Raw genomic sequence first — 25,609 nt, 5'->3', positions numbered from 1 at the left:
GCCAAGAAATACTTCGGGTAACAGAATATAAATATATTGGTATATGGATAAACGAAGGCAATAGATATATGGAAACACAGGAAAAAAACGTAACAGTAAAGGGGAAGAGAAATGTAGCCATAATGAATCACAGAGCGCTATGGGGAAACAATAGGTACGAGGTCCTCCGAGGTATGTGGAAAGGTGTAATGGTTCCAGGACTTACTTTTGGAAATGCAGTTTGCTTTAAATCAGGGGTACAATCACGACTCGACGTGAACCAAAGGTCAGTGGGTCGCCTCGCACTGGGCGCTCACGGGAAGACTACAAATGAAGCTGTGCGGGGTGATATGGGCTGGACTAGTTTTGAAGTGAGGGAAGCTCGCAGTAAAATTGAGTGTGAAGAACGGCTGAGAAATATGGAAGAAAGTACATGGGCTGGGAGGGTGTTCAGGTATATGTACAGGAAAACATTGATTCACAGTGGAGGAAAAGAACTAGGAAGCTTACCAGCAAGTATGCGGCCTGTATGGTGGGCAACACAGCAACAAAGAAGGCCAGGCGGAAAGTCAGAGAGGTTGAATAATCTCATGGGTGGCAGCAATGAAAATGAAACCTGCCATGATTAACTACTTAAGAAGAAGAAGAACAAAACTTTATTAGTAGAAAGAACTTCGTTGCCCCTAAAACGGGGTAACGCCGTGTGGTCGGGCCCCTATTCCAAGGCACCGCTGGCCCTCGCCATCCTTTCTGCCCTCCGAACGAGCCTGAGCTGATCCCCGAGGGCGGAGCTGGATAGCAATGCCTCCCACCTTGCTCTCGTGTTATTATCTTCTTGTTCTTCTGTGTGAGCTGTGCACTCCCATGTGATGTGGTAGAGCGTTGGTGTGCTCCCACACCACGGGCATATGTCCTTGTATGCTGTTGGGTAGTATATGTGCAACTTATGTAGGTTTATGTATGTGTCCGTTTGGAGCCTGCGTAACGTCGCTGAGTCCACGGCTGAAAGGTTCCTATGCGGGGCTGGGTAGAGCCTTCTGAATTCCCTGTAGTGTTGCAAGATCGCTTTATAATTTGGATCGATGGGTGTCGGGTCCTCTACGATGTTGCCATGGGCAGCTCGGCAATGAGTGAAACCTCGAGCCGCCTCATCTGCATGGAGGTTCCCAGTAACACCCTCGTGTCCCGGGGCCCATGTTATCGTTTGGGTATACCTGATGTCAAGGTCTCTGTTGATTTCGGTAAGTATCCGGCGTGCCTTCGCGCCGATTTGTCCCCTCTGATAGTTCCTACATGCGGCCTGAGAATCCGTGACTATTGTTAGTGGAGCATTGCGCTCTATGCCTTCTCTTATAGCTAAGGCGATGGCTATCTCTTCGGCTTCTAAAATGGTTGCTCGGGAAACCGAAGCACAGGCCGTGATTTTCCCTTTACGGTTTACGACAACTGCCACCATGTTCTTTGCGTTGGCCTGATATGGTGAAGCATCCGTGAATCGTGCAGTGTCCAAGTATTTTGTAGTTTTGTCTATGTATTCTGCTCTAGCTTTTCTCCTTCCTTTTCCTTACTTCCTTCTTTTCCTTCCTTTTCTCCTTACTTTTCGAAGCGAGATCGGGATGCCTTAGAACACGCACCTTTAAAGCGAGATATAAGAAGGAAGAAGCAGCATGTGCTTGCTGCGGTAAAGCTAGGGAAACGACGGAGCTTGTTTTATTAGAATGTGAAGACGTCTACCCAGCGGTCGATTTAGGCACCACTAGCCTCCTTGAAGCCCTTGGGTTCAGCGGGAGCAGTGGTAAAGCAAACATGTCCGTAAGGGGCATTAGTAAGAGGTGATCGGAGGATTGGTGGAAGAAAAGTAGGGAAACGACAAAAAACGGAGACGTGCAAAAGCACACATCGCAATGGGGGATAAAAAAATTTCGGCGTGGTAGTTCATAGTGTTTTTTTTTCTTTTTTCATTGTTTAACCTAGGTAGGACAATCAGGCAGTATAATAGCAAGAGCTTGGTGGCGCAACCCACCGCCCCGTTCCAAAGGGGACGCTCATAACATCCATCCATCCATCCTTCGGAGCACCCCCAGGGCAATGCAAGAGCCCCATTGCGGATCAGTTCTGCAAAATTCCAAAAGATGCACTGTAATATAAAGCTATTCCATACAGTTTCTATTAAAATTCAGCAATCTGCCCTCCACGATTGGTCAAGAAATTTTCGGACCGTCCCCATTTCGCTTGTCTGTCAAGCAACGTCCGTATCTGATATGACGTGTAGATACCGATTCTGAATGATTAGAGGAAACAAAATAAACGTAATTAGTTCTGATTGGACGCCTTTATTGCCATTAGTCCTCTGTTCTAAGTGTTCGGTTGGTGCTTATCTTGTCCGTCTGTCACGTGACCACAGAAAACCGCAAAAGCTCGCCTCATAAAAGTGAAGTTCATGCGATAAAAATGCCTTAGTATGGCAAGAATTTTTTTTATTAGCCGGAATCTGCCCCGTTTCAAACAATTCTGCGGGTTGACACCGATGCTTGCATGGGTAGTTAGGCAAATGTGACGTCAGGAGACAGGAAGAAAAACAGACGGGAACAGGTTTATCCTATGCGCGCATAGACGCACTTGTGTGCAGCGGGTGTTTGTATGCTGAGGTATTTTGAAACGCCGTATGTAAACGTGGTAGGTGATTCTAAATTTTCATAATATGCAAGCGTTCGCACTTTAGAACGTATATTTTTCCGCATTGATAAGTTATAGAGCTATTTTGGTTTTGATATTGCCATTTCTTCCCCACTCCTTTCTGTAGTGCCTTTGGGCCCTGGAAGTATTTTAAATAAATAAATAAATAAATAAATAAATGGTGCAGTTGTCACTGACGTGCATAACTCAGTTATGTACTTCATGCACTGAGAGCATTAAGGGCGCTATACGTACACCGTGGGGACATTTAGTGCGAATACAATATATGTCCCATTACGCGCAAATTCGCACGTTGTAGGGCTTAAACGGCCTTTCTTCTGTTCTTCTCAACTGCGAAGCATTATTTCTCAGCAAACAATACGGGTTTCTTTTGTAGTTTCGTGCTGCTGTTGCTGCTGTCTTTCCATCGTACAGAAAAAGCAAACAAAACCATCTGCTCTCTTAAAAGCAGCAGCCCAACATTTTCAACTGCGTGATGCACTTACTTATTGCATTCAGAAGAGAAATGCAGCAAGGAACAGCGCATATTGGTACCCCACATGCTCTCGCGGTGAAGAGGGACTATGAATGAAAAAAAAAAACATATTCACCTAAATGATATGTTTTGAGTGTTCTTTTGTATACGTACTCGACTATTAGAGAAATCTTCACTCGTTCGCTGCTGATTACCTCTGACCCTCGGGGCATTCGCCTTGTTATGCTTATTTATGTGATGGGCGTGAAAAGCTGCACCGCAAAGATGACACTAGTGCAGGGGAAAGTGCGGATATTACGCTATTCAAAAATTACACATGTCCAAGCTAAATTCTTAAAATATAAGTTCCGCCGAGAACACTAGTGCTCCTGCGACGTATTTATGCTATGCGTCATTCTGTTTGCACACACGCGCACACGCACACACACACACACATAACCTGCCGTGGGTGCTCAGTGGCTATGGCGTTCGGCTGCTGAGCACGAGGTCGCGGGATCGAATCTCGGCCATCGCGGCTGCATTTCGATGGGGGCGAAATGTGAAAACACCCGTGTGCCTAGATTTAGGCGCACGTTAAAGAACCCCAGGTGGTCAAACGTTCCGGAGTCCTCCACTACGGCGCGCCTCATAATCAGAAAGTAGTTTTGGCACGCAAAGCCCCTAATTCTTAACACACACACACACACACACACACACACACACACACACACACACACACACACACACACACACACACACACACACACACACACACATATATATATATATATATATATATATATATATATATATATATATATATATATATATATATATATATATATATATATATATATATATATTTGCATATATATATATTTGTATATATATGACTCCAACAAGCAATGACCAGGAAACCATACAGGAAATCGCTTATTTATTTGGAGTGTCCCTTACAAAATTTTTAGTAAGATTGAATAAACAGTCTTTAGACTAATGTTACTAGAAGCTAGCGACATTCAATAAACCGTCTTTTGACACCGTAACAACTTCCTAGTAACCGACTATTGGCCAGCGATATTGAATGGAAAATATAGATATAAATTGTCGGTAGAAAGCTTACCGACTGCTTATTATCTTATATCGGTTGGGTGTGTGAACTATGAAGCGACTATTTACTAACCACTAGCAATATATTGCTAGTAACATCCTGTCGACTATTTGCTACAGACAAATAGTTGATAGGATGTTACTAGCAAGTTGTTAGGATGTATGAAGGTGGTTAATAAATAGTTGCTTCATAGTTGTCAGGAAGTACATAAAAATTTTATTCTGAGAGAATACTGAGAGAATGGAAAATACCCTAGTAACTTGCGATTCGCTGATGATATTGCCTTGCTTAGAACTCAGGGGACCAATTGCAATGCATGCTCACTGACCTGGAGAGGCAAAGCAGAAGAGTGGGTCTAAAAATTAATCTGCAGAAAACTAATGTTTAACAGTCTCGGAAGAGAACAGCAATTTAGAATAGGTAGCGAGGCACTGGAAGTGGTAAGAGAATACATCTACTTAGGGCAGGTAGTGACCGCGGATTCGGATCATGAGACGGAAATAATAAGAAGAATAAGAATGGGCTGGGGTGCGTTTGGCAGGCAGTCAGAGATCATGAACTGCAGGTTGCCATTATCCCTCAAGAGAAAAGTGTATAATAGCTGTGTCTTACCAGTACTCATCTACGGGGCAGAAACCTGGAGGCTTACGAAAAGGGTTCTTAAACTTAGGACAGGACATGTAATGAGGGAAAATAACCGATGGTCATTAAGGGTTACGGACTGGATTCCAAGGGAAGGCAAGCGTAGCAGGGGGCGGCAGAAAGTTAGGTGGGCAGATGAGAGTAAGAAGTTTGCAAAGACGACATGGCCACAATTAGTACATGACCGGGGTAGTTGGAGAAGTATGGGAGAGGCCTTTGCCCTGCATTGGGCGTAACCAGGCTGATGATGACGACGATGAATTACTTTTGCGATTATATGTTGCAAAAATAACCTTTAATTATCTCTGAATAAAATTTTTGTGTACTTCCTAAAAACTGTGAAGCGACTATTTATTAACCACGTTAATATATCCTAACAACTTGCTAGTAACATCCTGTCAACTATCTGTCTGTGGCGAAAAGTGGTTGCCAAGTGACTAGGTGTGGCACGCAACGAAGAAGACAGGTTTACATGTGTGCGTGCTTGAACACATCCATTTAATGTCCCCGGGATAGTAATGAGGACGAGTTCTTCAGTTGCCCTGGAAGTACGCTGAGGTGTTGCGTTGTGTAGTCTAGAAAAGAGAAGAAATAAAGGCAATATATTGGTTTTGCTACTGTGACATTGCAGCACACCATGCATCTGTTTCTGAAAAAGGAAGTGCACAAGACACAAGTTTTCAACCCTGTGAACTCTAAACATCTCCATCTGTTTTGCGCAGAGTCCTAAATGTATGAAATGGTTGAATTAGCGCATTAGAGCTGGGACCGTGATGAATGAGCGTAACACCAACGGATGCACGACACATAAGCTCTATCATGCCAATTGTCATCTACAAACAAAAGCTGTAAATCAACTTCAGTTTAATGAACCTACATATTCGTATCGCGACTAGTACATGGGAGTTTTATGTGTGAATTATCTTAGGAAAGGCAAGGTGCCAGTCGAAACCGTGTTGGAGCTCTGCTTGGGCACAGGTACATAGACGAGTTGACTTACGTGTGGTACTTAAGAACCAAGAAATGATACAAGCAACATGAAGGCAGTTGAACAGGCATTATGGACCTTCTACAGCAAAATTACAAAATGCCTTTGCTGCGCAGGCAGACGTTGTCAAAGTGAGCTTGTTACTAAACATGTTAGCTTTCCACAAGACAGTATATTATATTATCAGTGCAGTCATATGACCAGAGCCTCTATGACAAAAATACATATGCCAACAGTAATGACAATTTTCTAGTTATGTTGGCAAAGACTGCATTATGATATGGTATTATATTCGGGTTAATAGCTATTTTAGCAGGAAGGAAAGCACTACCCTAAGATAGCACTGAAATTGCCGCGAAAGGAGTTTTGTTGAAAACTGAACAAAGAACACTAAGATGCTTCTTTGTCAAACACGTACAGGGTATGGCGTTGGCCTTCTTGGAATCCAACGGATCCTTCTGTGGAAGGCATTTGACGGCCGCCCGAAGAGCGACCTCCCTTCAACCTCTTCTTTCGTAAAAGGAGCTTTAAGGAGGCCCCCTCTGGAAGTGAAAGCCTGAGTTGTTAGCATCCAGGCGCAGCCTCTTCAGTAGGCCCTTTTCAACATATACACCGTCACCGATGTCTTTCTGTGAAACAATAGAACAAGCGCAGAATCATTTTATACACTTTTCATCAAGGAATGGTTAGGAAATGGGGTAAGTTTTGCAAAAACGGCAGTAGCTGCTTCTTGCTGATTCAGTTTGAAGAAGAAAGCAGGTTTACGTATACCATGCATGCATTGAGCTGAGCTGTGTACTTTCACGTAAGACTAGAAAGCATTGGGAACTTCAATGCAAAAGAAAGACATGCATCTGCCTAGATATAAGCAAATGCGTGCCACCCCTTGACACAGAGTGAGATGTGGTGCTGTTCTAGCGATTAGCAGACAATAAAAGCTTCAAGACAGCTTGGGTAGTGGGCCAAGGATCAAGCTGTGCTCGATTAGTGACACACAAGTGCTGGAGAACTATCAAACAAGATGCAATTGTCTTCGAATACAATTGTCTGACTCCCCCTGGAGACATGCACTTTTCAATTGACTGACTGCACTTGGGTGTAATGATTTTGTCTGACAAAGTGAATAAACCACATACTCAAGCAGCATGTTCATAGTTAGCATAGTCTTTAATAGTTACTGATACCTTCAATTTAGAAAGCCCTGTATATTAGGCCTCAACAAAATAATTTCATAAAATGTTTGCCAAGGCTGAAGCATAGAATTTTAGTCATTAGAAGACAGGTGAAATGAGGTAATTATTGCAATTATTACCAAAAATTAAATTTCAGACAGCTCATCCCATTGAGTGATTGATGCAAGCAATGTGTACATGCCACATAAGCATTTAGATATCGAAAATAGGGATTAGTTAAAACCATCGCTTGCAGGTTCACTAGTGGAAGCAGCCATGCCCTTGAGGAGACATAACTTCTTTTTCTGTAGGAACAAATGAGGCTCGAGTACTTTATTGACACATATATGCGCCAACGCATACATACTGTCTCCATGTAAACCTTTCTTCATGTATATGCAAGGTGTGTTTGTAACATCTCATTGAGCATAAGATCAAATCCATAAGAAACCGAGAAGAAGCTAAACAAACAAGAGAGCAATCCCAGTGACAAGTCATGCTAAACAAACGAAATAGCCATCCCAGTAACAAACTGTATCAAAATTTTTACTGTCATGAATTCTAACCTTTGAAACATAACATGTGTATATGAATGCTATCTACATTAGGGCGATGGGCAACTTTAAACAATGGCTACGCCAACATCACAGTGACGTGGATAAGAAAAGAGTGGCATAAAATGCTTTGGCAGAGCATGCAGCAATGACTAAACAGAATAGTGACTGGATGAACTGTAGCATAATTGGTCAGGAAGAAATTGGAAGCCATGCCTGTACCCGTATTCGCTAGAGATGCAATCAACAGGACACACGTTCATTTGAAACCAAGGAGCCCTCCCCCGTCTTATGCTAAGATGTACTTAAATATCCACTTCTACTTTTTTGCCCCATTGTCAACAAGACTTCCATATGGAAGCCGAAATGTATTGCTTTAATGTTGTATTTGGTTGGTCTATGTTTTTTTGTCATGTTTCATACCAACCACACAGGCTTCCGTGAAACTCTTGATGATACAACTTTTGTGCGAAAGCATTGCTTAAGGCACTTTTGTCTAAACGATGTCTTTAGGTGGTAGAACATTGAAAAAATTGTGGGGTTTTACGTGCCAAAACCACTTTCTGATTATGAGGCACGCCGTAGTGAAGGACTCCGGAAATTTTGACCACCTGGGGTTCTTTAACGAGCACCTAAATCTAAGTACACGGGTGTTTTCGCATTTCGCCCCCATCGAAATGCGGCCGCCGCGGCCGGGATTCTATCCCGCGACCTCGTGGTCAGTAGCCCAACACCATAGCCACTGATCAACCACAGCGGGTAGGTGGTAGAACATATTTTTCTAGACGCTCTAGAGCACATTATTCACAGCACGCAACCTCAATTCGTGGTTCTTAAAAAGGCAATTAGGCGAGATTTATATAGGATCAATATGGAGTATATCAGGCATAATTATTCAAGCCCCCAATTATATTTAACTCAGAGGAGGCTACTTTAGGTAAGTTCAACAAAGTGGGGCACTTCACCAAAACATAAAATTCATGATCAGCCACTTGAAATCCTGAAAATGGCAATGCAGTAAAATGACTGCATATTACACAAATGTATCCTTCAAATCGAAAGGTAGCGCCAGTTTTGTATGCACCTTTGTGAAAACACACAGATCAGGTGCTTTATCGTCGTGCTGTCCAGCTTCCAGCAGTGAAGCAGGTTCCTGCGGGATCCAGGGATACCTCCAGAATCCGCATAGCCTTCAAAAGTAAGAAATGTTTAATTTATTGCGCTGTGAATCTGGAAATTTGTGATTTACCAGTGTCATGTGGAATTGCGAGCCTCCAGAGCAAGCTGCATAAATCTGCGTCTGGTTGTATAAACGTCTCTGTTATATCTCAGGAGGTTACACTGCTATATTGTAACAAGTGAAATTTCAGGAAGGCACGAAATCTGCAGCAACAACAGACTACTTGGATAATCAACAAGAAAACTGAAATATGGAGTGAAACAGAGCATTGGATTAAAAAGAAATATTGAGCACATGAAAAACATTCTGAAAGCTAGACCGTGATTTTGTAGCGATGCTATTTCTTGTCGCTATTCGGTACTGGTCTGACGAACGCCCTGGCCCGTGCTACGTACTGGAACAGCCGGCTGTTAGTGGTGGGCGCTAAGAGTGGTACAGAATCGAGGGGTTAGTATCCCTACAAAATCGCAGTCCTTGCTTTATTACGCACTGCCCTAACCTTCGATTGCAAGAGCTGACATCCCGTTCTTAAGATTTTGTTGGTCTATGTCTTTCTTAAAGGGCAGCTGAAACGGTTTTCAATTTCCATGAAATGCTGGGGTTGGGAAGAACAGATCTAATAATTTATGGTCCTGAAAAATTTTTTCTTTGTTTTGTTAATATAAAGGGCAGAAATCGCTTTCTAAATCCCCCCGGCGGACACGCCCCCATCGCTTCCCTAAGCGCCGGGTGAGGAGGCAGCCGGAGGAGACAACCGGCGAGAGTGACGTCATTCCCAGGGACCGCACTGCCGGACCGGCGTGCTGGCATGTTTCTTTATGTTCTGCGCTTTACTAAACGACGCTACGAGAGATGTGCCGCCGCTCACGTTTGTTTTTCGATTTTCGTGAACTGTGTTTCCTTTCTGTGCTGCGTGAGTGCCGACAGCCAAGGGCGCCCAACATACCCTCGTTCTGTGCAGCATTCGGCTGTGCGAACACAGGCGGGCGAGTCGATGTGGTGTTTCTCATGTTCCCGCAGTACAATAAACTTGCAACGCAGTGGGTCTGTGCGGTGAGGAGAGATAAGTTTTTGCCGACGAAATCAACTGTGCTGCGTTCGGACCATTTCCGCGACAGTGATTATCATCGGAGCTTGACAAAGATGCGGGGAACCGGTGTTCCAATTAAATCGGCGCGACTGACGCCCGGCGTTGTTCCATCTATATTCTCCCTCAATAGAAATACCTCGCCACTTCCAAGAGCGGCCTTCGCCAAGAGGAGAAAGGTGAGGTAAGGGTTTTAATGTGCACACGGTCAATTTTTTAAACAGATGATGACCTGAATGTCGAACAAACGGCCTTACAGTGGCCTTTGACGAATCGAGGTAGCGGCACAGCCGGGAATATGCACTAGCGTGCAAAGTGCTTGCCGTTTTCATCCTGTTTTTCCACTCCGCTTTGTCACGGAACACTGTACTACGGCTGTTTGTTCGGTGCTGTTTTGATAAGTTGAAATAACTGGCCGGGGGTACGCTTGCGCATTCAGTGATATTTGCTATTCGTCCTACCCCCTGGTGCCCGCAGGTTCAGCTGTTCAGTATTCGTGTTCAAATCGCACGACATGAGGCGTTACGGTAATATTTTCATGCTCGCGTTAGAGTAGTTGAAATCGGCGTGTAAAAACTTCGTTCCGTAGATTTCGCACTCACAGCTTGCTACCAGCAGCGAAATGCCGCAAAAACGAGCGTCGGCACAGCCGCGCCCCTGAAGTAATGTTGTGAGGTATTGAAAGTGTCAGCGTTCGACGTGGTCTAGCCCCATACAGGCACCGTTGCTGGACAAAAAACGTTTTCTTGACTTTAACTAGCTATGCATCACGCATGGCAAAATGATTATTTGAAAGTAAATATAGTACATTACTCATTACTTTCTTATTACGCTCACCGATTTGAATTACACTACCAATTACCGCTTTCAAAAAAGTAATGGTATTACTTTACAATTGCTTCCAAAAAGTTTTCATGCATACAAGACGCAAAAAGCAAAGTATAAAGGGACGCCAACCTTTCTTCAAGGTAACATACACCTTCCAACATTTCATGCCCTCTCCCCCATGTTCCTCCACAATACCTCAGGACGCTACCAACGTTCTTGCGCCGTACACAGCTTACTGGTGCATATCTAACGCAATTAATAAATTACTTTAGCCATGAAAAACAGACGCCAAATAATTCACATTACTAAATCACTAGACAACTAATCCATCACATGAATTACTGAAAAAGTATTTCAAAACTGTAAGTAATCCAAGTGTTACCATGTTTGCTGATATGCATGATATGCTGAAATTCATGACATCCATTCCTTGCACTCTTTCAGGATCTAGCAGAGCGCCTTGAGAACCGAGCCCCTGATGAACCTGTTCCACTACCATCACCAATCGAAGAGCTTGAAGCAGCCACTGTGACACAGGCAGATAATGTTGAAGAGTTTGAAGTAGCCAAACGCTGCACTTATGTTCGCGATCGTGTATCAACACGCAAAGAAAACACGGAACTTTAGACAAGCAGCGGCAAGGTGCTTGACATCGCGGAATTGCGCCCGTGTTTTCAATCTAATGAGATGTTAGTGCTTCGACATTCTTCCAGCGGCAAGTTCCCAGTGACACTTTAGCGCGTTTTTTCTCCCGTCATTGGAACGTGCATCTACATGAAAAGACGTATGTACCAGCTGAGGTTTCCAACGCGCGAGAAGGTGCACACATCTCTCTCGCTGTTGGCACACTCAGCATCGTCGCTGCCCCCGTTGCGCCATCGTTTTCTGTATGGGCTGTCGGTTCGAACATGTACGGCGAAAATACAAGCTCTCCGAGACAGCGAGAACGTTCCATAGTGCTTACAACTCAGCTGTGAAGCCAGAACAGCGTGCTACGCTCTGGAACGGCGGCGCCGACCGGCGATCCCCGTGACTGACGTCACAGCGGTCCCGACCAATCTCGGGCAACAGCGGCGTTCGCGCAATGCCCTGAGGCGCTGGTGCGCGTTTTCTTGCAAAAAACAGCCGCTTGCGTTTGTTTCAACTTTTTTTAAACGAGATATTCGTGTTCAGTGGACTCAAAACTGTAGAATGCCGCAGAGAACTCATTTTTTTCGAAAAGTGTTTCAGCTTCCCTTTAAAGGCCAGCGCCTAATTGAAATGTCCCGATTAAAAATAAACCTCGTTATTGTAATATCGACCTATATCTGCTCTGCAACATACAAGACAAATACGCGAAGACACTCAAGAACATAAACAACACACACAGGTACTGGCGACGCGGATCTCCACACCGAACTGTATACATACAAAATCTTCATACAAGGTTCTATCTGCTTAAGCGTCAAACATAGCAATCGTGTGCCAACGCGCGAAGCCCAAGATACATCGACGTATACATTACACATGTACTGTACTTGCGGGAATGCCTACATAGCGAATAACTTCTTGCCAGGAAACTACCGAACGAACAGCAACTATCACTGTTTTCATAATTGCGTGCCCATTCAGACAGCAATCCAGGCGTATAGCATATATTTCACAGCAGAATACAAGTACGCTGTAACATCAGAGGTAGCTTTCGTGAAATGGCTTGCTAAATGTGCAAAGCAACATGGCCAACTTACGATCAGAAAGCGCTCTGCACCAGCTAGTTACACAACGCTCGTTACGTAAATCATAAGCTTCATGAATGCGCGCAAGCGCCGAAATTTCTTACCTTTCAAGACTTAGCAAACGCTCCTTCTACTCACAGGTACCGTGGCACCGACGTTTTTCTGGCGCAAGCACTGTAGAACTTCCTATGAGCTCCATCTCCACAAAAGCACAACCTTCAGCAAAGTATTCCGCACACTACGATTCGAAGCCCCAGCTCCAAACTTTTCACGAGGGCGCGGGCAGCCAGCTCGGACGGGCGCTGTGGTAGGACACTCACTGTCGACGCTGGTGGATCGCACGAAACACACGGCGAACTGATTGCGTTACACGAGTCCGGAGGGTTTGTGATGGTTAATGCACACGACAAGGAGCTCATTTTGTCTAGGCACTCCTAAACTATAACTCAACTACCGCCTTACTGCAAGGAGCATTGACTACAACCAACGCGGTATGTCGACGAAACAAATACTGCAGTAGCGCCACTCTACGGTTGTTACAAAAATGTATCTTAAATGAGAAAATTGCTTGTTTTTTCCTAATAACAATTGGTAGGGACCCTTTAACAAATTTTTTGGCTCCAAAAAGTGTATACTTTGCAAAAGTATGCACTTTGTACTTTGCAATACGAAGTTTAAGGAAATGTATATATTTAAAAAAAAAACAAAGCGGACGTTGCCTCCAAGATTCGCAACCACTTCAGGCGCATGCAGTTTGCAAAAGCACGGCCTTCGAGATCGGACTTTCTCAGGAAGGCGTAGCTGGGAGGTGGGCACGCATTTAGGCCCCAGTTGCTGGGTTTACAGCGTCTAGGTAGGCTTCCTTATTGATAAAGCTTATCCAGGGACTTAAGCCGAACCATGAGCGAGCTTTAGTTGGCGAACACGAGCCAATCAGCGCGCCGTCCGTGCAGCTCAGTCTGCTTGCAATGGCGGATGGCCTACACGCTACTTTGACACCTACTGAGCACAAGTTCATGATCACCGCTCATATACACGCTTCCTATGGCGCTAGGTGTCGTGTTTTCGAGAATATGTGCCCTTATCTTGCATTGGTGAGACCATATCACCTCTGAGCGTCCGGTATTAACAGCAGTTTTTTTCTATGAACATTCTACAATCATCTGATGCTAGGAAGTTGATTAAAAATTAAGAAAACAATTACTGTGCAATAAAGATGTTTAAAAGCAGCCAGTCATTGCATATTCATTAATAATTAAGATAATGTTATCGGTTCATTTTTCAATAAATCATTTTTACAAACTTTCTAATAACCAGTGTTATTAGAAAGTTGATTGAAAATGAAGCAAATTTACACCTGTACATGAAATAAGACTATCTTGCACCAGCGATGTCCACTGAATAATTATAAGCTTATTTATAATATTCATGCATGTTCTGTTACTTGGGTGACGTACCTTGAAGAGCATAATTATTTTTTTTACTTCCTATTGAATGGTGTGTCTATAAAGCAAAAACAGTGTGTCTAAACATTCTAGTGACTTTTTAACATGCCGAAGTTAGAAAAAAAATAACAAACTTTCTTTTGACAAACCTTACTATAAAGTAAAAGTCCATAGAAGGTTACTAAAGTTGACAGAAAGTTGATAAAAGTTCTAAAGAAAGTAAGGAAGCATTTTTGTATGGGATAAATATTATACATAGACGATAATGAAAGCGGACGAAAATACTGGCTGCAAGTGCGATACGACCCATGTCTTTGCACTATGCGCATAGTTAGAAAGAGAATCAACAAGACCGGACACTCCCATAGAACACAGCGGCTGACCTGACTGTAACGCACCAACCCACCGGTGCCAAACCTCCGAATTCGGTTTTGAGCGCGCGCATTGTGAACTCTAGCTGGCACGCGTTACGCCGGCTGTGCTGATATGCGCGCGATTTGTACGAAACGTGAAATGCTTTCAGCTCCTACTGTCGGTGACCTTAAAGTGACCTTGAGTCAAAAACCAGAGCCGTTATCCGGACACGTTGCGAGAACAAAACAAAATCATCCGGGCAACCAGTCAAAACTAAAAAATACGGCCTCTGGCCTCTAACCATTTGCGCAGGACCGCATTAAGAACGCTAGTTACTACCAAACAAGTTACAAAAAATATCGCTTACGAGTTCTTCGTAATATTTGTTCACAATACAACTCAAGCTGTAACTTCTAGAACTCTGAAGTTTTATTTGACATTACCAATTGCAAACTTTCAAAACGCAGGTACAGGGCAACATACACTTGGTTGTCATCTTTTGGCGCTCAGACAGGGTTGCATATGCTGTGGCGTACGCCAGCAATTCCGGACTTCGGCGCCGTGGGTATTGCGTGGCGCCCCCTTCCGGCGATTTTCTTCTAGCTGGGCAGTGCACTGCCTCCCTGGCGTCTTTCGCTACCTATTGTGCCGCCTTCAGTCGGTTTTCTTCTTCCAACTGGGCAGCGTCCAAATGGAGCAGTGCACATTATGGCGACCTGCGGTGCCATGTTGTGGGGTGTGCGGTTGCGAACATGTACTACAGCCATTTTAAGATTGTAGATAGTGTCATCTCCAACCAATCTGGTTTGTCGGTTGCATTTCATGCTTACATCTACTCTCCATTACGAGACAGCCAGTAATTTTTTCCTGTAGCTAGTTCGCCGAGCGTTACCATTTGTTGAATTTCTTTATGTTGCGCGTGCGATGCTCATACCAATGGAGGTACCGCCGGCGCTTTCTTCCCTTACACTTGTGTATGTGTACTGTATTTAGCCCAGGGTATATTAGCCAATGCCACCACTCAGAGCCTTGGCGGGGGATGTAGGAAACCCTTACTGCGGCAAGGCGTCACGTGGTGCGTGGACTAAGAGCAGCTGACCCTGAAGGCATCAAAGGTGCCGCAGACGGCACCCCCATTACTTAATGAACGAGAAGAAAGGAAACTGCGGGGCCCGGTTCCGTACAACGCTTTTGTGTTTGTCCTTTCAGACATCTGGTGCTGCCACCTTCACATTATATCGGTTAGCAGTGAACCCAGCAGCCCAAGAGAAAGCACGACAGGAAGTTCTCGCTGCAACAAAGAAATGTGCTGGGACATTGTCCGCAGACTATCATGAGCACTTAAGCTACGTGAAAGCCTGCATAAAAGAGGCACTTCGGTAGGTGTTTTGTTCAATACCCGCCGCGCTTGCGTAGCGGCAGCAGTGTGGCGCTGCTAAGCACACGGTTGCAGGGTCAAATCCCGACCGCGGCGGGCGCATTTCAACGGGGGAAGCAATGCAAAAACGATCGCGTCCATTGCATGAGGGGAATGTTAAAGATACCCGGGGGATCAAAATTAGTTGCGAATCCCCCACTTTGACGTGCCTGAAAAGCAAATCGTGGTTTTTGGCGCGTAAAATCACAGAATTCAATTAAATTTTGTTCACTACATTTTCCTGTGCGGGACAGCGTGCACGTGTCCATATTTTATACTGCAATTATCACTGTTGCCCCCTACACCGAATTATACAAGAATGTGTTCGAAATATTGTTATCTAACTTGTACCTAGAATGCCAAAATATCAGAAGTGACATATCGGGATCAACATTGCGTCTATGTCGAAGACAAGCTCACCGAACGACTAGTGCTGCTGATGGTGCAGCTGCTTTTCTTTAGAAAACATTTATCAGCAGACGTCGTCTGCGAAATTCCCCCATGACCACTCCCCACCGTACGTGCAGGCAAAATACTTATTCGGCCATGACGAGTCTGGCTCAATATACATGGCCCTGCAAGCGAGCTTGCAGGTAGTGAATGTAAGAAATGTTAATATGCACTGGTCGGAGCCTTGATGCAGATGGTGCCGTAATTGAAGTTGAATGAGGAGCATAATAAGGCCTTACACTGAGAAGCGACTCGACAAACGGCGGTCAGACGACCAGAAAGCGGATTTTCTTTAGGAGAAATAAAGCGCGAGAACCGAGTTCCCTCCATCTCGAGTGCGACGTAATCAAGCAGGACAACTTTAAGGAAACAGGCAGTCCTAGTAGCAGCATTTCATTAAAGGCGAAAGGGACTTACTAACTTTAACGCGGCGTGTTTGTGCGAAATTCAAACGAACTACCTTCGCGTAATATGAAACGCCATCGTGCTACGGTTTGTCTCCTGTGTAACATGAAACGCCGGTGCTGCACACTCTTCCCAGGGCAATGACCCTTGTAAGTGTAAGAAGAGGGTGAACCATAGTGCTCGATAAAGACAACTGCGGTTGCGCCATGTGAATAGGAGAGGGCGACATAAGTATAGTTGGAAGCCCAGATTTAGCCACTATCACGATAATCAACGTGAGGTATATGCGACTACCGCATTCTTTAGAACGCTTCCCTCTGCCTCGTCTGGTATATTGCAAGGGAGTGGAATGCTTTGCCGCCCGCTTATTTCTAATCAAATTTTTTCCCAACTGTTTCCCTGTGACGCTACTGCCGTTATTGTTTCCCACACCTACTGATAAGCTTGTGCTTCTAGTCTTAGAAGTTCCGTGAATACTTCGCTATACATATTAGTAATTGTGCGCGCGAATAAAGCTGTTGGAAATACGACAGGTTCTAATTACATGGTCCATGGCTGTCCTCGAACACGCAATTTCCGATCGTGAGAATACTCCAACTTCTACGCAAAGTAACGATTTCTACAAACTTCATGTCAAGCACATGCTAGATTTCACCAATCTTATGGAGTACATGCACATATTCGTCGAACAGTTGTATTAAATAAAAAGTAGTGCATTTTACCTTTCGAAGAAGTGCGGCTTGAGCCGGCTAAGTGGCAGTAGTGCTATCAGCTGTTGAATGTGTACTTTAAAAATTTTTCTGCATCATGTTTACATGCATCACATAATTGGCACGTATTGGCTATTCAGTAATGTGTTTTTTTTTTCAGATTTCACCCCATCATACCTGGAGTGACCCGAAAAATAAACCATGACGTCGTACTATCAGGTTACTGCATACCCGCTAATGTAAGTATGAACAACGCGAGTTACTTAACAATGTTGGCAGTCCTTATATTAAATTGTACGCTCATTTGCTCACGTGGGCAAGGTCAAAGTACAAAGGGTAAGCTATGCGACATGTTGATGTTGCAACCTACCGTCACATTTCAGCCGCTCGAATTCGTTGCCACAATTGCGCGTGTCTGTTGCACAAGCTCACAGCTGAGGCTAAGACGAAAGCTAGAGCATCAGTGCTTTAGCATTTCAAAAGATTAATCCGAAGGGGTTCGCGAAAGGTCAAACAGGCCATGACACTTTCCAAGAGGTATATTGAGAAAAGGGTCACGGCATTCGTTTACCTATCAGGAAGTTGTTCGTCAGCAATTACTTCTGAGCATAGCGCACGAACTGATAGCACAACGAAACTTCGGTGTTTCAGTGCTTAATATTAATAGTTATGTGCACGTTTCAAATGCCCGGTAATATTTGTGTCTGTTGATCATGGTTTTGACAACTCTTGCTGGTTTCATTACACAACTGTTCTGATTCCGTGTCACGCGTTGGGGCTGCGGCCACTCCTCAGATAGTTAACGAGTCGCAAACACCAAGAAAATTAAAACTTTATCCTGTGCATTTACATACTCGTAAAAACGCGGTGCTGCCACTCGTGCAGCGCGCAAGAACAAAAGAGGCGCAGGTCGCGTAAACAAGACACTCCGAGAGGGAGAAAGCGAGAGTGAGGGCGCACGGGGAGAAGGAAGAACAAGGGACGGGAGAGGAGTCCAATGTTCGCAGACGAAGGCGGCGCCCGGGCGGGAAACTTGAAATGGACGCGAGGCAGCACACTCCCCGTCTGGTTATACATATAACCACTATATGATGTTTTCAGTCCTCACAAGGAATAAGCGGGACTGTCTCAGTCACAGGACGGAGAAACGTCTTGATCACTCCCCGTGTTGCCGTCTTGATTTCCACCTTTCGCACCTTGCTGTCCCCACTCGCAATAACGTTCACAATGAGTCCCATGGGCCACTCGTTGCGGTGAACCTGGCTGTCTCTCAGGAGGACGAGGTCACCTGCCTTGAGACTCCGCGTTGGGCCCTGCCACTTGCGACGACTCTGCAGGGTGGTAAGGAACTCGCGTCGCCAGCGGCACCAAAAGGTGTCGGCCAGCCACTGAACCTGCCGCCACTGTCGCCGATATATCTCTTTGTCATTAAAGACTGGTGGCACTGTGTTGCCGCCGACCTTCTGGGTCAGAAGCGTTGCCGGAGTCAGCACTTCCCAGCACTCGGGGTCCGTTGAAACAGGAACGAGGGGTCGCGAATTTATAATCCCTGAGACTTCTGCCAAGAGGGTTACCAAGACTTCGTGAGTAAGGCGACGAGATGTATTCTCAAGAAGCATGGAGTACAAAATTCGCCGTGTGACTCCTATCACCCTTTCCCACACTCCTCCCATCTGAGAAGCATGAGAGGGATTGAACACCGAAGTGCATCCATGGTCTGACAGGAATGTTCCTAGCTTCTCGTGGTCTGGGCCACTGGTGCTCACCTTTAGTTCGGTGCATGCTCCAACAAAATTTGTCCCGCAATCAGACCTCAGTTGCTTTGCCGGGCCTCTTATGGCAAAGAATCTGCGGAGCGCATTAATAAAACTGGAGGTATCCATGCTCTCGATTACTTCAATATGAACAGCACGGATACTCATGCAAGTGAAGAGCACGGCCCACCGTTTACTGTTGGCCTCACCACCTCTGGTGCGACGAGACGTGACTTGCCACGGGCCGAATACATCTAGTCCGACATAAGTGAAAGGTGGCTCGGTGCTTTGTCTTTCTGCGGGCAGGTCTGACATCATCTGCTGTAGCTGCCTTCCTCTGAGCTTGCGACATGTAACACAACTGTGTATATATGAGCCGATGCTACGCTTAGCTCCGACGATCCAGAACCAAGCTGCCCTGACTGCTCCCTCAGTGAAGTGGCGTCCTTGATGTTTGACCCCTTCGTGATAGTGCCGCACAACCAGGGTGGTGACATGGTGTCGCCCTGGCATGATGATGGGCTTCTGCTCTTGCTGGTCGAAATGGTTGGCCCTGCCTAGTCGGCCACCGATTCTCAAAAGACCGTCGGAATCAACCCATGGATCCAGTCTCCACAGAGGGCTTGACTTCGGTAGTCGCTTTCCTCGTTGCAAGCTTTTCAACTCCTCTGAAAAGGCTTCCTTCTGGACAGATAGAATGACGAGTGCCTTTGCTCGGGCTAGGTGTTCTGCAGAAGGTCGCAGTTGGTGAGATGAGCTGTTATGCGGGCAGTTCGACACGTTTTCAGAAGTGCCCCGAATTTTGTCCACTAGCCATACAAGCGTTGCAACTGCGCGAGTCAGCGTAATCCAACTTGAGCAGCGCTCGAACCGCTTGCTGCCGAGTTGTTTCACGTCCACACTGGTTGCGAGAACATTTACCTGGGGCCGCACCTCCGTGTCGGAATCCGCATCGCCCAAGTCGAACTTGCCCTTCAATACCTGCGAGTAGCGTTCTTGACGATACAAAAAGTCCGGGCCTGTCAGCCAGGTCGATCCTGCCATTTGGGCTGCTGGCACAGACCTGGTTCCGAGATCCGCAGGGTTGATGTCAGAAGGAACATAGTGCCATTGGTCTGGCCGTGTAGAGCTCCTTATGCGTTCCACCCTGTTACTGACATACACAAAAAACCTTCGCGTCTCATTATGTATGTAGCCTAGGACGACCTTGCTGTCAGTATAGATGTTTACAGCATCAAGTTCCATATCTATATCACGACTGACAAGCTCTGCTAGCTCCACTGCCAACACCGCGCCGCACAGTTCAAGCCTTGGGATGGTGTGTTCCGGAGGCGGTGCTAGCTTAGCCTTTCCTATGACGAACCCGACATGACACGCACGATCTGGATATGTCACCCTGAGGTACGCCACTGCAGCCACAGCTTTGGTTGATGCGTCGGAGAATATGTGCAGTTCCTTCCTCTCTGCGGTAGTAAGTGAGGCAGCGGCATAGGTGCGAGGTATGCCCAGCTGCTCGAGTACTTGCAAGGAGTCTTTCCACGCCTCCCAGGCGGCTCTCTTTTCGTCAGGAAGTGGGCAGTCCCAGTCGCATGTCTCAGCGACTAGCTCTCGGAGGAGGGACTTTCCTTGAACGATGACTGGAGCAATAAACCCAAGTGGGTCATACAGGCTATTCACCACTGACAAGACACCGCGCCGAGTGAATGACTTTTCATGGATTGGAGTCGTAAATGTGAAGACATCCTTCTTCAGATTCCAAGAAACTCCCAGACTGCGTTGGATCGGCTGTGAGCCATTGCTCAAGTCAAGATCCTTCAAATCCTTGGCACGGTCTTCTTCTGGAAAGGCTTCCAACACTGTAGGGCAGTTAGAGGTTATCTTGTGGAGCTTGAGGTTTTATGCGGCCAACATCTGTTGCGTGCGGCGTATTAGGCTGATGGCGTCCTTGTCGTTGTGGAGAGACTTCAACCCATCGTCCACATAGAAATCTCTCTCGATGAACTGCCTGACGTCGCTGCCAAATTCTTCCTCTCCTTTTCGTGCTGTTCTCCACAGCCCGTACGTTGAAACTGCTGGTGAAGGGCTGTTTCCAAACACATGTACCTTCATTCGGTAGTCCACCACGTCACTATAGATGTTGTTGTTGCGGAACCACAGAAATCAGATAATTTCGGTGGTCGTCTCGTACCAGGAAGCAGTAGAACATGTGCTTAATGTCCACAGTAATGGCCACGGGCTCTTTCCGGAATCGGATGAGCACTCCAAACAGGCTGTTGATCATGTCTGGACCGGTAAGCAGCACACTGTTTAGAGACACGCCCTTAAACTGTGCACTGGAGTCGAACACGACTCGCGTTTCCACGGGCTTTCGTGGGTGGCAAACACCAAAGATGGGGAGGTACCAACATTCTTCTCCTTCTCGAACCGGTGGAGCTTCCTCGGCGTGGCCGTTCTTGAACATCTTGTCCATAAAGCTCGCGAATTGTTCCCTCAGTTCTAGCTTTCTCTTCAAGGTCCGTTGGACAGCAGTGAGGCGTGACTCGGCCAAGCACTTGTTATTCGGAAGCCAAGGTCTTGGAGAACGAAAGGGAAGAGGCGCTACCCAACTGTTGGATTCGTCCCTTGAGAACTCGTCGTCCATCAGCTTCAAGAACTTCCTGTCCTCGACAGAAAGGGAAGGTCTGTTGTCATCCTTCGTTGTGTGGAACAGCGTTTCAGCGACCCCCATCGTCACAGTGGTCATTCCTAGCAGCGTTCTGAGCTGGTTGAAAGCATTGTGTCGATCCTTGCGTGTCAGCGAGCTTCTCCTTGGCCAGAAAATGCTTCTGGCATGGCTCGAAAAGGGAGGGACGTCCATTTTCAAGGACGTTTGTTTTGAGCTTGCTCACAGAGTGCGGTGTGCGACTTCGAGTTATGCAGACATTCCCCACGATGATCCATCCCGGATCCAGTCTCTGAGCAAATGGAGCATCAGCCGATCCGTTGCGCTGTTGTCGAACCTTGTGTACTCTGAGGATGTCTCTCCCGAGGAGAAGTAGAATCTTGGCCTCTGGGTCTAAACGAGGAATGAATTTAGCTACAGCTCTGAGATGAGGGTGATGCGATGCCACTTCCGGTGTTGGAATCTCGTTCCTGTTGTTAGGCATCTCGTTGCACTCGATGAGTGTTGGAAAGGGTAGCTTCACGGAGCCATGAATGTCCTCAATTAGAAAGCCGGATGCTCTTCTTCCTATCGCCTCTGTAGTCCCAGCACATGTCCTTAGTGTGTAGGGGGAACTGTCACCATTGAGCCCGAAAATGTCGAAGAACTCTGTTCTTGCAAGGGACCTGCTGCTCTGGTTGTCTAAGATAGCATACATTTTTTCAGTGTTGTGAGGCTGAGTCAGGTGACTAACTTTCACCAAGCAGATCTTAGAGCAGGATTTGCCACCGCCGCTTAGACCGCAGACCTCTGCACACTTGATGACACCTCAAGTGCGGAATCTTGGTCTAGACTTACATCTTCAGAGTCGTGATGAGCCACAGTAAACTTATGGTTGACATTTCCGGCATGAAGTGCTGTGGCATGCTTCTCGCTACCACAATCGTCACATTTGAGAACTGTTTTGCAGTCTCTTGCAAAGTGGTCTGTTGAAGCGCAGCACCGGAAGCATATCCCATAATTTTTCAGGAGACATTTTCGTTCATCCAGCGGTTTTTCTCTGAAAGTGCGACACTACCGGAGGGGGTGAGGCTTCCTGTGAGAGGACAATACTTGGTTGTATCATGCCACTTTGGTGCGTTTGAGGGCGGATGGTCGGTGCTTGCCTCCACGTCCGTCAGTTGCACTGAGATGGGCGTTCTTCTCGTGCCGTCATTCGCTGCCCATCTGTCTTCTCTTGGGAGCCTTGAAGGGGTGCCACTTGCGGTGTTGAGTTTGAAGCTAGGATCGTTTCTAGTTTTCGCTTGGTCCCTGATAAACCTGGCAAAGAACGAAAAAGGGGGAAAGGCGACCCGATGATCTTGTTTGTACTTCGAGCCTTTCGCTATCCGCATGTCTTGCAAGCGCTGCGGCAGTTTTTCTACAATGGGGTTTACCCCCTCTTGCCGTGTCCAGATAGGAAACCCAGTCAGGTGAGGGTCACATTTTGCAGCCTCAACTTCAAGAAGCAGGTCTCCCAGCTCTCTCAGTTTCTCGGTGTCCTTGTCGGACAGTCTGGGGAAACTTGCGATTCTCCTGAAGATGGCCTCTTCTATAATTTCCGGACGACCATAGCATTCCTCAAGTCTTTCCCAAACTACCTCTAACCCGGCTTCGGGGCTGTCGACGTGCACGGAACGCAGCCGCTTTGCGTAGCTCGACGACTCGGTACCAAGCCATTTCACGAGAAGGTCAAGTTCTTCGCTTGCCATGACCTCGAGAGTCCGTGTCATTCCCTTGAATGTAGATTTCCACGCCCGGTAGTTCTCAGGCCAGTCGTCAAACTTCGTAAGAGGTACTCACAAGGTCGCGTCGAATCAGATACTTTGCCATGGCGGTCAGTTCTGGGCGTTAGCTTCATCTCCCTGCTGACGAGCAATGTTCTGGGCGATTCCTTGGTTGTGAGCGCTAGGAGGGCATGGAGCGTGGTCTTCAGGTGCTTCATCAACGTTCTGAAAGACGTAATGCTCTCCGCCGTCATGCCGCTGCGATTGCTGGCGCGGGCCAATGCGCACGTGAGCCTGGCCAAGCACGTAGTCCTAGGTACGTTGAGCGCGGTCTTCGGATGCCTCCTCGACAGTCCGACAGATGTGATGCTCCCCGCCGTGCTGATCTACGGCAGCCTCCAGGATCTCTGCTTGTGCTTCCGCGGTGGCCGCTTCTCTATCCAACTGCAACACATGTAACTCAGTGTGTAGCTCGACTTTCTTGCGTTCGATCTCCTCGGCCGCATTTTTCTCTTGTTCTTCGAGTTTGGCCTTTTCCAGTTTGACCGCGGCTTCTTTCTTCATAAGAGAAGCCTGCACTCGCGCCGCGGCGGCCTCCGCTCTTGCTCTGGCGGCGAGCATACTTGGCGTTGTCGAGGCGGTCCTACGCTCCGAATGGGCTGAGCGCGACGAATGCCGTGACTGCACAGAGCTTGCCATTTTCTCAGAGCATGCGAGACGAGATTGGTCCGGACTCACTTGAGCAGCGGGCGACTTGCGGTCTTGCGACGCCATGCCGTGTGTGGCTGCGAGGCGAAAACGGAGCTTCGAAGCGTGGAGCCAGCGAGCCAAGGCGCCTAAGCCTAGGCGCTTTGGAGACGCGCGTGAGACGCCGACTCGGCGTTCACCGCGTTTTTACTGTTCTGATTCCGTGGCACGCGTTGGGGCTGCGGCCACTCCTCAGATAGTTAACGAGTCGCAAACACCAAGAAAATTAAAACTTTATCCTGTGCATTTACATACTCGTAAAAACGCGGTGCTGCCACAGTCGTGCAGCGCGAAAGAACAAAAGAGGCGCAGTCAGTCATGTGCAACGACATGAATTAATATGATGTTCAATGACGTCACATTACCCCCCCCCCATTTATTTTGCGCCCTGCTCCGGTCTCCACGGTTGTCAGGCTGCCTCGAACGAACGAAGGAGGCTGTGTTTGAACTCGACACTCCACAAAGATGTGGTCGCAAACCTTCGACATAGAACGCTTCATTATTCGAAATTATCGATCTCGACGTTATTACGATTAGGTTTCAAGCATTGAAACGACATACAGTAGTACTTCCGCCAAAACGCGCCATGTCAAGGCGTGTATGCAATATGGCTTCTCTTTAGCGCGTCTCTGTGACAAAGCGGCGTAATCTGGTGGCACCGCCAGCTAGCCCTAGTACAGTACGTGTATTAGAGACGACGGTCTGAATATCAATGGCGCAGGTTTCGTTCTGTCCAACACATGAAGTGTTTTAATATGTATTTTACTGCGTTAGCATTCTTAGTGTACTTCGCGCACCATCCAGGGGCTGGATGTCTATGTCTACTTGGGTCACTGGCTACTTCATGGCCGAACATGTGTCGCGCATTGGGTTGTTGCGCTGATGCAATAGCGTTCGAAACAAACAGTCGGAATAACTTGGGTGAATGAATATGTGGCAATGTGCACGTATGTCACACTCTTCAACGAACCTCTTGCGCGCCGACATGGGTCACTGTAGATGCGCAACCGGTTATGTACCGCTCTGCAATGAAACCCTTTGACGCCTGCTTGGGGCACTGGGCACATGCCACTCGGTCTGCGCAGTTCTTTGATGATGATCTGATGGCAACCTTGGTTAAATCATATGTGCCAGTAGGTGTTTCGCGCTCTTCAATGAAACAAAATTGTGGGGTTTTACGTGCCAGTATCACGATGTGGTTATGGGCACGCCGTACTGGGGGACTCCGGTGATTTTGACTACCTAGGGTTCTTGTACGTTCACCTAAATCTAAGTACACGGGTATTTCCGCATTTCACCCCCTTCGTAATGCGGTCGCCGTGGGCGGGAATCGATCTCGCTACCTCGTGCTCAGCAGCCAAACATAGCCACTAAGGAACCACGGCGGCTTTTACGCTTCCGATGCTGGGAATCTAACCGGGGTCTCCTGGGTGAAGGCCAAGTATCGTAGCCACTAGACCACGCCGGTCTTCAATGAAGGTCTATGATGCCAACTTGGGTGAATATGCCCAAC

General features: G+C 46.7%; 1 protein-coding gene across 1 annotated transcript in view; it reads left to right on the top strand.

Annotated features, from left to right (window-relative positions):
- Positions 1-25,609, top strand: part of LOC142564195 (putative cytochrome P450 301a1, mitochondrial) — a 208,962-nt gene that overhangs the window by 140,677 nt on the left and 42,676 nt on the right. Inside the window, exons 6-7 of the mRNA XM_075675099.1 lie at positions 15,416-15,585; positions 17,349-17,427. Of these exons, the coding sequence (XP_075531214.1) occupies positions 15,416-15,585; positions 17,349-17,427 (249 nt within the window). The remainder of the gene's footprint in view (positions 1-15,415; positions 15,586-17,348; positions 17,428-25,609) is intronic.

The sequence above is a fragment of the Dermacentor variabilis genome, chromosome 11 (assembly GCF_050947875.1).
Source record: "Dermacentor variabilis isolate Ectoservices chromosome 11, ASM5094787v1, whole genome shotgun sequence".
In the NCBI taxonomy this organism is placed as follows: domain Eukaryota; kingdom Metazoa; phylum Arthropoda; class Arachnida; order Ixodida; family Ixodidae; genus Dermacentor; species Dermacentor variabilis.
This window is presented reverse-complemented; position numbering and strand designations above follow the sequence as displayed.